Source organism: Elgaria multicarinata, chromosome 1, assembly GCF_023053635.1.
Source record: "Elgaria multicarinata webbii isolate HBS135686 ecotype San Diego chromosome 1, rElgMul1.1.pri, whole genome shotgun sequence".
In the NCBI taxonomy this organism is placed as follows: domain Eukaryota; kingdom Metazoa; phylum Chordata; class Lepidosauria; order Squamata; family Anguidae; genus Elgaria; species Elgaria multicarinata.
Genome location: NC_086171.1, coordinates 194,770,599 through 194,782,968, shown reverse-complemented (window position 1 = coordinate 194,782,968; position 12,370 = coordinate 194,770,599). Strand labels below are relative to the sequence as shown.

At 45.1% G+C, this 12,370-nt stretch overlaps 1 protein-coding gene across 3 annotated transcripts in view; it reads right to left on the bottom strand.

The window, feature by feature from the left end:
* SLC9A8 (solute carrier family 9 member A8) overlaps nt 1-12,370 on the bottom strand; it is a 148,429-nt gene that overhangs the window by 17,024 nt on the left and 119,035 nt on the right. For all 3 annotated transcript variants that reach the window (XM_063146099.1, XM_063146090.1, XM_063146107.1), the window contains one exon: nt 8,365-8,481. In XM_063146099.1, coding sequence (XP_063002169.1) covers nt 8,365-8,481 — 117 coding nt within the window. The remainder of the gene's footprint in view (nt 1-8,364; nt 8,482-12,370) is intronic.

Genomic DNA, 12,370 nt, shown 5'->3' with positions numbered 1-12,370 from the left:
ACTAACAGTATAAAGTCTGCACAACATCAAGTTTTAAAAGCTTTAGGAAAAAGAAAAGTTTTTAGCTGAGCTTTAAAAGCTGCGATTGAACTTGTAGTTCTCAAATGTTCTGGAAGAGCGTTCCAGGCGTAAGGGGCATCCTTATGCGATGCTATTTAATATTGTTTTATAATGCTGTTTATTAATGTATTTTTTTGCTTTACTTGCGTACTGTCTTGGTGAGGTTTTAACCTGAGAGACATAACTGTAATGAACACAGATAAATATAAAGACTAACAAAAGTATCACGTCATAAAGTGGACTCTGGCTCATGAAAGCTCATGCCATAATACATGTGTTAATCTTTAAGGTGCCACAAGGTTGCAGGGAAACTGGCTAGAGGTAGGATAGAAAAGGAAGTCGTGGTAAACTCTCATTTTACACCTCCCTGGTAACCACCAGGAGGAAAAGCAGTTTAAACGTTCTTTAAACAAATAAATGAGGGTGATGTTGCACTCCTGTCTTGCTTGTGGGTTTCCTGTGGGCAGCTGGTTGGCTACTGCGTGAACAGAATGCAGGACTAGATGGACCCTTGGTTGGACCTTCTTACGTTCTTAATAATTTGAATGGACTCTCTTCTCTTCTCTTCTCTCTCTCTCAAACTCACACAGTGCCGAGGGCATTTGGACTCAGTAACTAGTACAATATGGGTATCTGAAAGCTAACTGCTGCAACATTCCTCTTGCATTTTTTAAAGGAAAGGCAGCCGCCTAACGGAACACGGTCACAAAGTTAAATTCTGCCAGTTCTTGAGAAACATCACATTTATTCTGGGCAAAGTGGAGTAATCAGAATGATTGTGTCTGGAAGGCTCTCGGACCAAATGATTGAGAAAGTCGTCCCCTCTATGCAATATGCAAGTTTTGCAGTTTGCTTGCATGTTAATTAGGGCTGCAATTCACAAACAAGTTGCTCTAAAGTTGACTTTAATAGGACAACTTTAAAGTAAATAAGTTTCTTCTACCAGCTTAATCATGCAATACTGTACATGTCTACTTGGAAGGAAGCCCTGTTGAGTTCAATGGGACTTACTCTCAGGTAAGTGTGCATAGGGCTGCAGCTTTAGGTAAGTTTCCTTATTCTAAAGCTGCTAGATAGCTCAGATTTAAGATCAAGCACAAATAAGGTCTTGCAAGATGATCTGAGCTATTTAGCAGCTTACGAGTCCTTAAATCAATTGGCCCCTTGCCTGCAAGCTGTTAATTCAAATTAACAGAGCATAATAGTGTAATAGTATAATGCTGTTCTCTAGAGCTTGGTAATATAAAGAATCTTAAATATTTTTGCTTTAGGAATATGATATAAATTAATACAAATAGTAGAATATCTATTATCTTTAATGATGTGTGAAATAGCTGTGATACTTGCATATTTTTAAATGTTGGCATGTATAAACACATCTAGGGTTGAAACATTCTGCTCAACTCAAGCGTTTCCGTAATTTTAGGGTGACCATATGAAAAGGAGGACAGGGGCTCCTGAATCTTTAACGGTTGTATTGAAAAGGGAATTTCAGCAGGTGTCATTTGTATGCATACAGCACCTGGTAAAATTTCCTCTTCAGCACAACAGTTAAAGCTGCAGGAGCCATGCCCTCTTGGCCAGATACAAAAGAGGGCAGGGCTCCACAATGTCAGTGCCAGGCAGGTCTCACCAGGGAGATTGTTCCACAGTTGGGAGGCCACCACAGAGAAGGCCGTCTCTCTTGTTGCCACCCTCCGAGCTTGTGTTGGGACTACAATTACCAGAATCCCCCAGCCAGCTATGGCCACTGCATGAACAGAATGCTAGACTAGATGGACCTGCAGCCTGACCCAGCATGGCTCTTCTTAGGTTCTTATGCTAGTATTCTTTTAGGGGGAGGTGATTTTTGGCCCTACCCACTTTGCCTTCAGCCCCATCCATCACTGGAATACAGCCCATGAGACTTTCCTCAAAATTGAATTGAAGTGGTGACTTACTATATGTGACTTATTAGGATCATTTCTCACAGTTGTATCCTGCCAGTCCTCTGAGCAGCTCAAGGCAGCGAAGTTGGCCGATATCCCACATCACAACTCTGTGTGTTAGGTTCGGCTGACTGATAGTGACTGGCCTACGGTCCTGTGATGCGGTGTGCTTCACAACTAAGTGGAAGTTTAAACCCAGCTCTTCACACGCTCTGGCCATCACCCAACAACCACCCCAGACAAAGCCTTGATATCATCACAGATCACTTCAAACGTGTTGCTTTTCAGTGGAGACAGTTGACAGCAAATCATTGTTGAATAATCAAGTGATGTACGTCCAACATGTTGCCCATTAATAACAACTTGGGACTAAGATACCTGAGAGCGCCCCTTCTCCCTTACCAACCGGCCCGGTCACTGAGGTTATCAGAGGGCATGCTCCTGGTGGTTCCACATGAACCTATGGCCTGACTGGAGTACACCAGGAGAAGAGCCTTAAACATGGTGGCCCCCTTTCTGTGGAACCCCTTGCCCCTGCAGGTCAGGCAGGTGCCAACAATGTGCTGTTTCTGGTGCCTCCTGAAAACAGTCTTATTCCAGGAAGCATTCCTTGACTGACAGCTAAGGTTTTTATTGGCATCCTGGTTTGGTTGTGTTTTTTAGTATAATGTGTTTCAGTTTTTGTATCTTTTACTGTTTTAATTCTTAGGTTCACTGCTTCGCAATCTGTTTCAGAAATGAGAGGTATACAAATTTTGTAAATAACTAAATAGTGCTGTCATGTATTCTATTCTTCTGAATGCTAAGGCAAAGGAATAGCAGAGGTGCTGAATTAACATAAGAAGAACCTAGCTGGATCAAACCGTAGGTCCATCTAGTCCAGTGTCTTGGCCACTACTGGACAGTCAGATGTTTCTAGGGAATCCACCAGCAGAGCAGGAGGGCAAAAGCACACCCCTGCCTTTGCTCCTCAGCAACTGGCGATCCATGGCATACTGCATCTGATGGCTCACAGCCACACGAAGACCTTTCTTCCCTGAATTCGCCCAATTGCCTTTTAAAGCCATTCAGAGATGGGAATTGTGGGCAGAGAGAAACAGAAATATTTCTGTAGCCACGGGTTTGCACACTTCGTCTGCACATTTCTGAAAACAGACTTACTAATGTGGAGTCTGCCAAGCAGTAAAGTCACCTTTACTGACAAACAGGATAAAATGGGCAGTAAATCTTTTCTCTCCCTTATCCTCCAGGCTCTGGCTAAGTCTTGCCACAAGATTGATAACTAAATAGATCTCTTTGACTCCTTCCCCCACTCTAGGCTATTTTTAAGATGTAGGGGATGCAACATGCCTACATTTCCATTAAAAGCTTTTGGAGATCAAGAAGCTATTTGGGGGGGGGAGTAACTGGCAACAAATTAATATGAAAGTGTATGAAGTGACTAAATACATTGTGCCTGTCTTTTCTTACATGGCCTTAGTTTTTAAAATGTGTTAGGGGAATTCTCTTTGCCATCTTAAGGAGGAAGTATGAGACTGAATACAATTTATTAAGAGGGACAGACTAAAAAGATGAAGTCTTTTGATCTTACATGCACACAGGTCAGTCACAGAAAAAGAATTACAGCGCACAACAACTTAAGACCATAAGAGCCAGGCTGAATCAGACCAAGGGTCCGTCTCGTCCAGTATTGTGTTTTCAAAGCCAGCCAGCTGACTGTGAGAAGCCCACAAGTAGGGCATGAGTGCCACCCATATCCCCCAGCAACTGGCACATTAAGGCATACTGCCTCTGAATCTGGAGGTAACATATAGCCATCGAGTCTAGAGCCATTGCTAGCCTTCTCCTCCAGGAATTTGTCTAATCCCCTTTCAAAGCCATCCAAATTGGTGCCCATCACTACATCTTGCGGTAGCAAATTCCATAGTTTAACTCTGCACTGTGTGAAGAAGTCTTTCTTTTTATCTGTCCTGAATCTCCCGCCAATCAGCTTCATGGGATGAAACCCGGGTTCTAGTATTATGAGAGAGGGGGAAAATGTCTCCCTATCCACTTTCTCCATCCCATGCATAATTTTGTACACCTGGCTTGCCTTTCCTCCAAGCTAAACCGCTGCAGCTATTGTAACTTTCCCTCCTAGAGGAGATGCACCAGCCCCTGGTATGCCAGTTCCAGCATACTGTAGTTCAAAGGTTTGACTGTCAGTAACGAAGCCGTGGGAGAGGCATATCAACATTTCAGGATGGAATGGGGAATACTGGGCAAAAGCTGGGCAATGTTAGAAGAGATAACCGTTCCATCCTATCAGGGGACTGCAAAGAGACTAGAAGCTGAACTCCAGTACAGAGGTCATCAGGGAGGAGCCTCAGGAAGCTCAGCCGATCTTGTCTCATTCTCAATAAAGCTTTAATCACAGCATGTAGGCCTCTGTCTTCTGTGGGCTAAAAAAGCACTACTAAAGGTTTTGCTCCTTCTTATCTCTCCTCTCCCATTTCACTCTACCATCCCCCTCGTATCCTCCGTTACTCAAACGCTATGTTGCTCTCCCACCCAAGCGTCTCTATCTCTCTTGCTCAGCTCCGCCCGTTCTCTTTGGCTGCCCCTTTTGCTTGGAACGCTCTCCCAGAACATCTACGAACTACGAGTTCTAGCTTAGATTTTAAAAAGCGTTTGGAAACTCATCTCTTTTCCATAGCTTTTGGAATCCTAGCTTGATTTATTGTTCACAGTGCTTCGATTATTCCCTTATTCTGTCTTTGTGGAACCCCTCCCCCTCATATGTTTTAATGTGATTTTAGATTGTAAACCTCTGGGCAGGACACTGTTGCTGTTTTATTTGTACATAGTGTACAGCACCAAGTACATTGTTGGTGCTATATAAATTAATAATAATAATAACTCTTGAATGAAACAGATTATCTAGATCCATTTCAATTGAGTTTCAGGCCTGGTTTTGGAATGGAAACTGCCTTGGTCGCCCTGTGGGATAACCTCTGCCCGGGAGAGAGACAGGGGGAGTGTGGCCCTGTTGGTTCTCCTGGACCTCTCAGCAGCTTTATTTGTTTATTTATTTATTATTACATTTTTATACCACCCAATTGCCAAAGTTATCTGGGCGGTTCACAAAAATTAAAACCATAAAGAGCATAAAAACAACCAACAATTTTAATTTCGATACCATCGACCATGTTATCCTTCTGGATAGGTTGTCTGAGCTGGGAGTTGGAGGTACTGCGTTGCAGTGGTTCTGCTCCTACCTGGATGCCTGTTTTCAGAAGGTGGTGCTGGGGGATTATTGCTCTGTGCCGTGGCTCCTAAGCCATGGGGTTCCGCAGGGCTCTATTTTATCCCCTATGCTGTTTAACATATACATGAAGCCGCTGGGGGAACTTATCCGGAGATGTGGACTGAGGTGTCATCAATATGCGGATGATACCCAGCTCTACCTTTCCTTTTCATCAAACCCAGGTGAGGCAGTGGCTGTTCTGAACCAGTGCCTGGGCATGGTAATGGACTGGATGAGGGCTAACAAACTGAGACTCAATCCAGACAAGACGAAGGTACTGTTAGTGGGTGGTTCATCTGTCCGGCGAGGTGATATTTACCCTGTCCTGGATAGGGTTGCACTCTCCCTCAAGGATCGGGTCTGTAGTTTGGGGGTGCTCTTGGATCCAGAACTGTCACTTGAGGCACAGGTGAACTCAGTGGCAAAGAGCACCTTTTATCAGCTTAGGTTGATAAACCAACTACGCCCTTATCTGGACAGAGATAGCCTAGCTACAGTTAACCATGCTCTGATAACCTCTCATTTGGATTACTGCAATGCGTAATATGTGGGGCTGCCTTTGAAAACGGTCCGGAAACTTCAACTGGTATAAAACAGGGCAGCCCGTTTACTAACAGGGACTGGCCGGCAAGACCACATCACGCCAGTCCTTTTCCAGCTTCATTGGCTGCCAGTCCAGGTCCAGGCCCAATTCAAAGTGCTGGTATGAACATTTAAAGCCCTAAAAGGTTTGGGGCCAGGTTATTTGAAGGAACGCCTCCTCCTATATGTTCCTGCCCAGGCCTTAAAATTATCCACAGGGGTCCTTCTCCATGAGCCCCTGCCAAAGGAAGTGAGGCAGGTGGCTACTAGGAGGAGGGCTTTCTCCTCTGTGGCACCCCGGCTGTGGAACGAGCTCCCCAGAGAGTTCACTTGGCGCCTACAGTGTACTCCTTTCATCGCCAGCTGAAGACCTTTTTATTTTCTCAGTATTTTAACACTTAATTTAACTTAAATTTAAACTTTGCTGTTTTAATTCCATATTTTAACCTATATCAATTTTTGCTGTATGGTTTTAATCCTGGTTGTGCTTTTTATATTGTATTTTGTATTCAAGTTTTTAAATTGTTGGTTGTTTTTATTAGGGGTGTGCACGGACCCCCCGCTCCGCTTCACTTGCAGATCCGCCATTTTCCGGATCGGGCCGCTCCGCCCCGCCCCCGCTCCGCCCACTTCCGCTCCGCTCCGCCCGGAGCTCCGGATCCGGATCCGGAGCTCCGTTTCCCCCCCCCCATAGGCTTGCATTGAAAGCTAAAAAATTATACAACTTTTTTTCTGTTCAAGTTAGAAACCTCATGTTTGGCACCATGACACCTCATGGGGATATACACACGCACGCCAAGTTTCAAAGCAATCCCATCATCCCCTGATTTTTGGCGAATTTTTGAAAATCGGGCACCCCACACACAACATCCCTGCGAGGTGGGCAGGGGAGGAGGGAGGGAAGGCAGGCAGGCATGCAGCTGGCATTTCTGGGGGCATAAGGAAGTGAGCCAAGGATAAGCCAGTAATGCATATAAAATGGAATAAATCAATAAATAAACAAAGGAGGGGTGGAATTAAAAGCAGCAGTGTTGCTGAATAAACAGCAAGAAGATTTTTTTAAAAAAGGCTATATCTATCTTTTACCAGCAATAGGGGGACGTGCCCGGGGGAGGGGGAAGCAGCTGCCAGTTCAACTCAAGACAGCCACCAACAGCTCTGAGATTAAGAAGTAAACGCTCACTTCAACTCATAACAGGCATCGCTCCACCACTAAAAAGTGAACATTCACTTCAACTCATGATAGGCATTGCTCCACCGTTTTACTCTCTTTGGAAGGCTCTAATGGCCTTCCAGTGCAGGAGAGAGTGGGGGCACGTCCACAATGAGATGCCCTAGGGGAGCTCATCCCCTTGCACCACATCTTTTCAGTTGTTCCCCAAAGTTAGGGTGGGGAGCAGTGCTGTGTTTCTATCTCTTATTCTTGGCTTAGTATATGATTTCAGGTTGTGTTTGTGCATTTGGTGGGGCTACTGTGTTAAAAAACACGGGGAAAAGCCCGTTCAGATGAAGAAAGAGAAGTTTCCCAGAATCCCAAGTTACCTGTTTTGCCTATGCCCTCCTCTAACTTTGGGATCATCATGACCGGGAGCTGACTCTGCCCCTCAGCCCTTTGAAAAAGGTATTTTTCCCGCCGATTTTTAAAAAACTTCTAGCGCGCGACCCGGACAACGCAGAAAGTTGAGAGTAGTCTCAAAATGACCCGCATCCACGACTCTCTGTGCACAAGAATTTTCAGAACGATAGCTTAAAAACCAACCCAGTTATGCCCGAGTCTTTCCCTCAATGCAATCCTATGGGCGAAAAGCCGAAAACGCCGTTTGAGCCGCGCGGTTGACCCGATTTTCACAAAAATATAGCACGCGACCCAGACAACGCAGAGAGGTGAGAGTGGTCTCAAAATGACCCCCATCCACGACTCTCTGAGCACAAGAATTTCTAGAACGATAGCTTCAAAAAGAACGTAGTTATGCGCGATTATTTGCCGCAATGCAATCCTATGGTGAAATGTTTTCAAGATGGCAACCGGAGCGCTCCGCCTGAACTAGGAGCTCCGAAAAATGGCCGCTTCTCTTCGCCTTGCTTCTAGGGGGTCCGCGGTCCGCTCCTACTCCGCCTCTGGGTAAGGTGGAGCAGGCCAATCCGCTACTGCTTCTACGCTCCTAATCGGAGCGGATCACACCCCTAGTTTTTATGTTCTTCATGATTTAATTTTTGTGAACCGCCCAGAGAGCTTCAGCTATTGGGGGGGTATAAAAATGTAATAAATAAAATAAAATAAATAAAATTAAATAATAAAAACAGGCAACGCCCAAACCACTGGTGGTTGGGGAAAGGACATGGCACCAGAGAAATGGGTTGTGGCCTAGGAGGACCAGACTGGAAGCTCAGGAGGGCTGAATTTGGATCCCGGGATGAGGTTCCTCAACCTGGGTAATTTACATAATCAAGAAGCATTTGATGCACTGAATTTTGAATTGCAGAGACTAAGCAAAAGACAGCACGTACCACACATGAATGCCACGGTCCTCAGAGTCTGCTGCATTAGGATCTGTGTCACTGGAGAAAGGTTATGATGGGTGTAGTGAGACATCACGATGCCAGAGAACAAGATTGCCATGATACCTGTGGGTGGGTGGAGGAAATGCCACAGTCAGACGAAGAACACTTTTCATATCAACAAACACTCGGGCAAGTATATCGTTACCAATTGCAAAGCAATAAGTACGTTTCCACTGTTGTCCTGTAACAGAAAGAATGGAGTGTGGGAAGTAAATTAGGGAGTGATTCCCACTGGTAGCTCAGGTTCAATTATTGTATCACTCATGGAAGTTGAATTTCACCATCTGCCAGGGATGTCTTAATCTGGCTCAGCCTGCAGAAGCACAGAAGTTCCTGCACATGCAAATGCTTCTCTATTCACTTCAAAGCTGGAGACAGTGGGGAGGGATATTTATATGAAGGTCTTGGCGAGATCCATGTGAAAGGGAAAGCAGCCCTTGCTTATGCAAGACTTTTCATATTTGAACTGGAGTTCTGAGGTGCTTTAGATCAACTTAGTCTGTGGCCAAATCCAGATTTTCCTGCCTTAATTAGAAAAGAGAGCTATAAACCCAAACAACACTAGGCTGGGAAAATGCAGAATCTGTTTCTCCTGTTATATGTTGCCCAGATTTCAGAAAAGGAAGATCATAGAGATAGGGAGGAGAAAGGGAACTGGACGTTGAAATTCATACAGAGGAAATTCTAAGCCAGGGGTAAGTAGCATTGTTATCAAAAATCCACCTGGCCCCACCAAGCGCTAGGATGGGGCTGGGCCCGACCTCTCTCGAGAATTTGAGAGCGGTCGGGCATGAGTCTGCCCTGACCCACATCCTTTGTCCCTTTCCCCCTACTGCATTAATGGTGGCCGCCATTAATGCAGCGGGGGAAAATAAGCAATTTTCCAAAGGCTGGGGAAGGCCATTAGAGTGGAGGAAGAAAATACAGAGTTTCCCCACCTTTTCAGAAATTGCATGTTTCATGCAATTTCCCCTAATGCAAGGTTAAGTGGGCCTTTAAGGCCCCAATTAGTGCAGTGGGGAAGGCAAAGTGTGCTTTCCAAGACCTCCGGAAAGTGTGCAATTCCCCCGGCCACACTAATGGTGTGGACCGGGGGAACTGCACACTTACTGGAGGCCCTGGAAAGCACACTTTGCCAAGGGCTCGGGAGGCTCCCGTAGCCTCCCGAATGCTCGCCAAAGGCATGAACAGCCCAGGTCTTTGAAGCGGGGGTGCACAAGCAGGGCTCAGTGAGCTTGCATGGCATCCCCCTTCCCACGAGTTCTCCAAAACCTAGCAGTGAACAACCAAGAACTCGGTAACACTTTTTCTGGGTCAGTAATCGGTGCTAAATGACACTCTGTGGATATACTGCATTTCATCATCGACATTATTCTCAGTCTTACAGTATGAACTTTCAGAGTGAAAAATGAGTTAGCGCTTGCAGGGCAGAGGGATGTCAGGATCTGAAGTGGCGGCTTCAGAACTAACACATTTAACCCAAGAGTAACACATGAGCTTTTGTAAGTGAAAGTCCCCCACTCCATCAGGTGTATGATAATGAGCAATGAAGAGCTTTCCTACGTGAGGCTGTTAATCTGCTGGATCTACTTTTGGTTTTGTCGCAGAATTGCGATCCAAACACTACACAAAGAGTGTTCCCTTTCCTGCTTTCCCACTACATAACCTCTCAGTGGTGCTGTGCTATAGCAGAAGAGTGGGGTTACACAAGTGGAAAATGCATTTTCTCTCGCTTTCACAAAGAATACATTTCCCCTGCTCTAAAAAAAAACCTCACCAAAAGTGCTGTTAAAAACCGAAGTGAAACTGGAGGATCTAAAGAACCCATAAACAACTGTGAGTAGGGAATGATGAGCTCACAAAAAATGCCTTCTGTAGAAAAGCTCTATGGTGCTGTTCGGACACAGGCCTTGCTCATACATGGCCCTTTTCTGTGATGCACCCTCACAAAGCTGGGGGCCACACATGAATGCTGTAGCCATGTTGTGGTGTAGTGCCAGTGTGGTGTAGTGGCTAGAGCGTCAGACTGGGAGTCGGGAGATCTGGGTTCTAGTCCCTACTCAGCCATGGAAACCCACTGGGTGACTTTGGGCCAGTCACACACCCTCAGCCCAACCCACCTCACAGGGTTGTTGTGAGGATAAAGTGAGGATTATGTACGCCACCTTGGGTTCCTTGGAGGAAAAAAGTCAGGATATATATTTTTATATATTTTAGCTATTTTAAATTTGGAAACAATAAAACGTTCATTCCCTACCAACTACAGCACCAGAGCCCGTCTCTCCTTTTTCTCCAACTTCCATTGGTGCCATTCCCTCTCACCCAGCCAGGGATATAAATGCAATAATAAATAAATAAATAAATAAATAAATGTTGGTGAGGCCAATCGCATGAGTCTTTGGGATGCAACTGGTACCTTGCCACAAGCAGGGGAAAGAACTCTGCCATTGGGACACGGCATTCACACACAATGTCCAACAGCATGGTGGCATATTAAGGAGAAGTAGCTCCCATGTGGAATGACCACCTCTTCTGGAATGTATCAAAGCGCTGGTGTATCATCCGGGTTAAAGCACATGAGTCATAAACTGGAAGTCCCCATTCAAATGTTACATCTGTACCTTTAACTAGCCACTCTCTCTCTCTCTCAGCCTCTGTTCCCCCCTACCCCATTCCCATCTGTAATATGGGGCTCATAATCCTCACCTTTCTTACATGCTTGCTTTAAGGATTACTGAGATAATACAGGTAGGAAGCTTTTTTTAGTGTTCAGTGCCTCCAGCTCCTGGAACTACCCTGGAGCACCCAATTTGGGCCGGGGGGGGTGGGGGATATGGGGGGCTGTGCAGCATTGCTCAAAGATCTTTCTATCAATTTTACATTTCATGTACAAGATGTCTATACCACTCCACATCTATACAGATTAGGGCCACACTCCAGATCATTGAACAATAAAAGATAAAGAGTAAAACACCATATATATATATATATATATATATATATATATATATATTCTGTAAAGCTCCACAGAGGGCTGAAGGAGAACAGTTCAAGCCGTAGGTGCTGAAACCACCGCTATTTGATTGCAATCTTTCACCCACCCAAACTGTGCCTAGCCACAACATCCTAGAAGCTTTGCAGAAACAGGAAGAGCTGCACTTGTGCGCCTTACTAGCTAATGCACTTCTTTTTCACGATGCTAAAACATAATTTCCCCTTACATGCTTTTATGGCAATATCCTACTGTGCGTGTATAAAAAGCAGGAGGTTCGGTCCCATTTTGTCAAACTCTGAAAGCAGGTGGTTTCCCCAAAGCACATTACGTCAGTGCTAATGTAGCCACACTGGCTTCTGCTAGCCTTCTGTTGCTGGTTCTGACTATAAAGCAGGCTTGTGTCCTTCAAAATGGAGAGCACCCCCTTTTCTTCCCATCAGCATGTTCAAGTTCAACCAAGCAGACGTTTCATGATACCACCTGTGTATCACGCCAATACAAGGGCCTGTACGTCTTGGTCAGATGAACAGAGGCTGCACAGAGGGAGATTAGTAAGGAAACCACGATTGTTTGACCAGCCCTAGGGATAGACTACTTCATTTCCCCCTCTCCCCTTCCCTTTCCCCATCTCCTTTCCTTTGTATCTTTTTAGATTGTAAGTCTGCAGGCAGGGACTGTCTTTTTTTATTGATTGTTTGTAAGCCGCTCCTGGCTTTTTGGTAGAAGATGATACTTTAAGTAACACTAACAATGTTCTTTTTCTATCTTAAATGCAAGGGGATTGAGTACCAACCCCACCCACACCTTTCCTGAAAGGAAAAGTAATATATATACCTGAGATCTCCCTGAACCAGCTGTTCACCCCTTCATTCAATCTGGGGCTCAGTAGTGGGTTCAAATAAATTTGGTATTGTTCTGGGTTAGATGTAGGGCTCCTCTGAATGAGCGATTTATTGC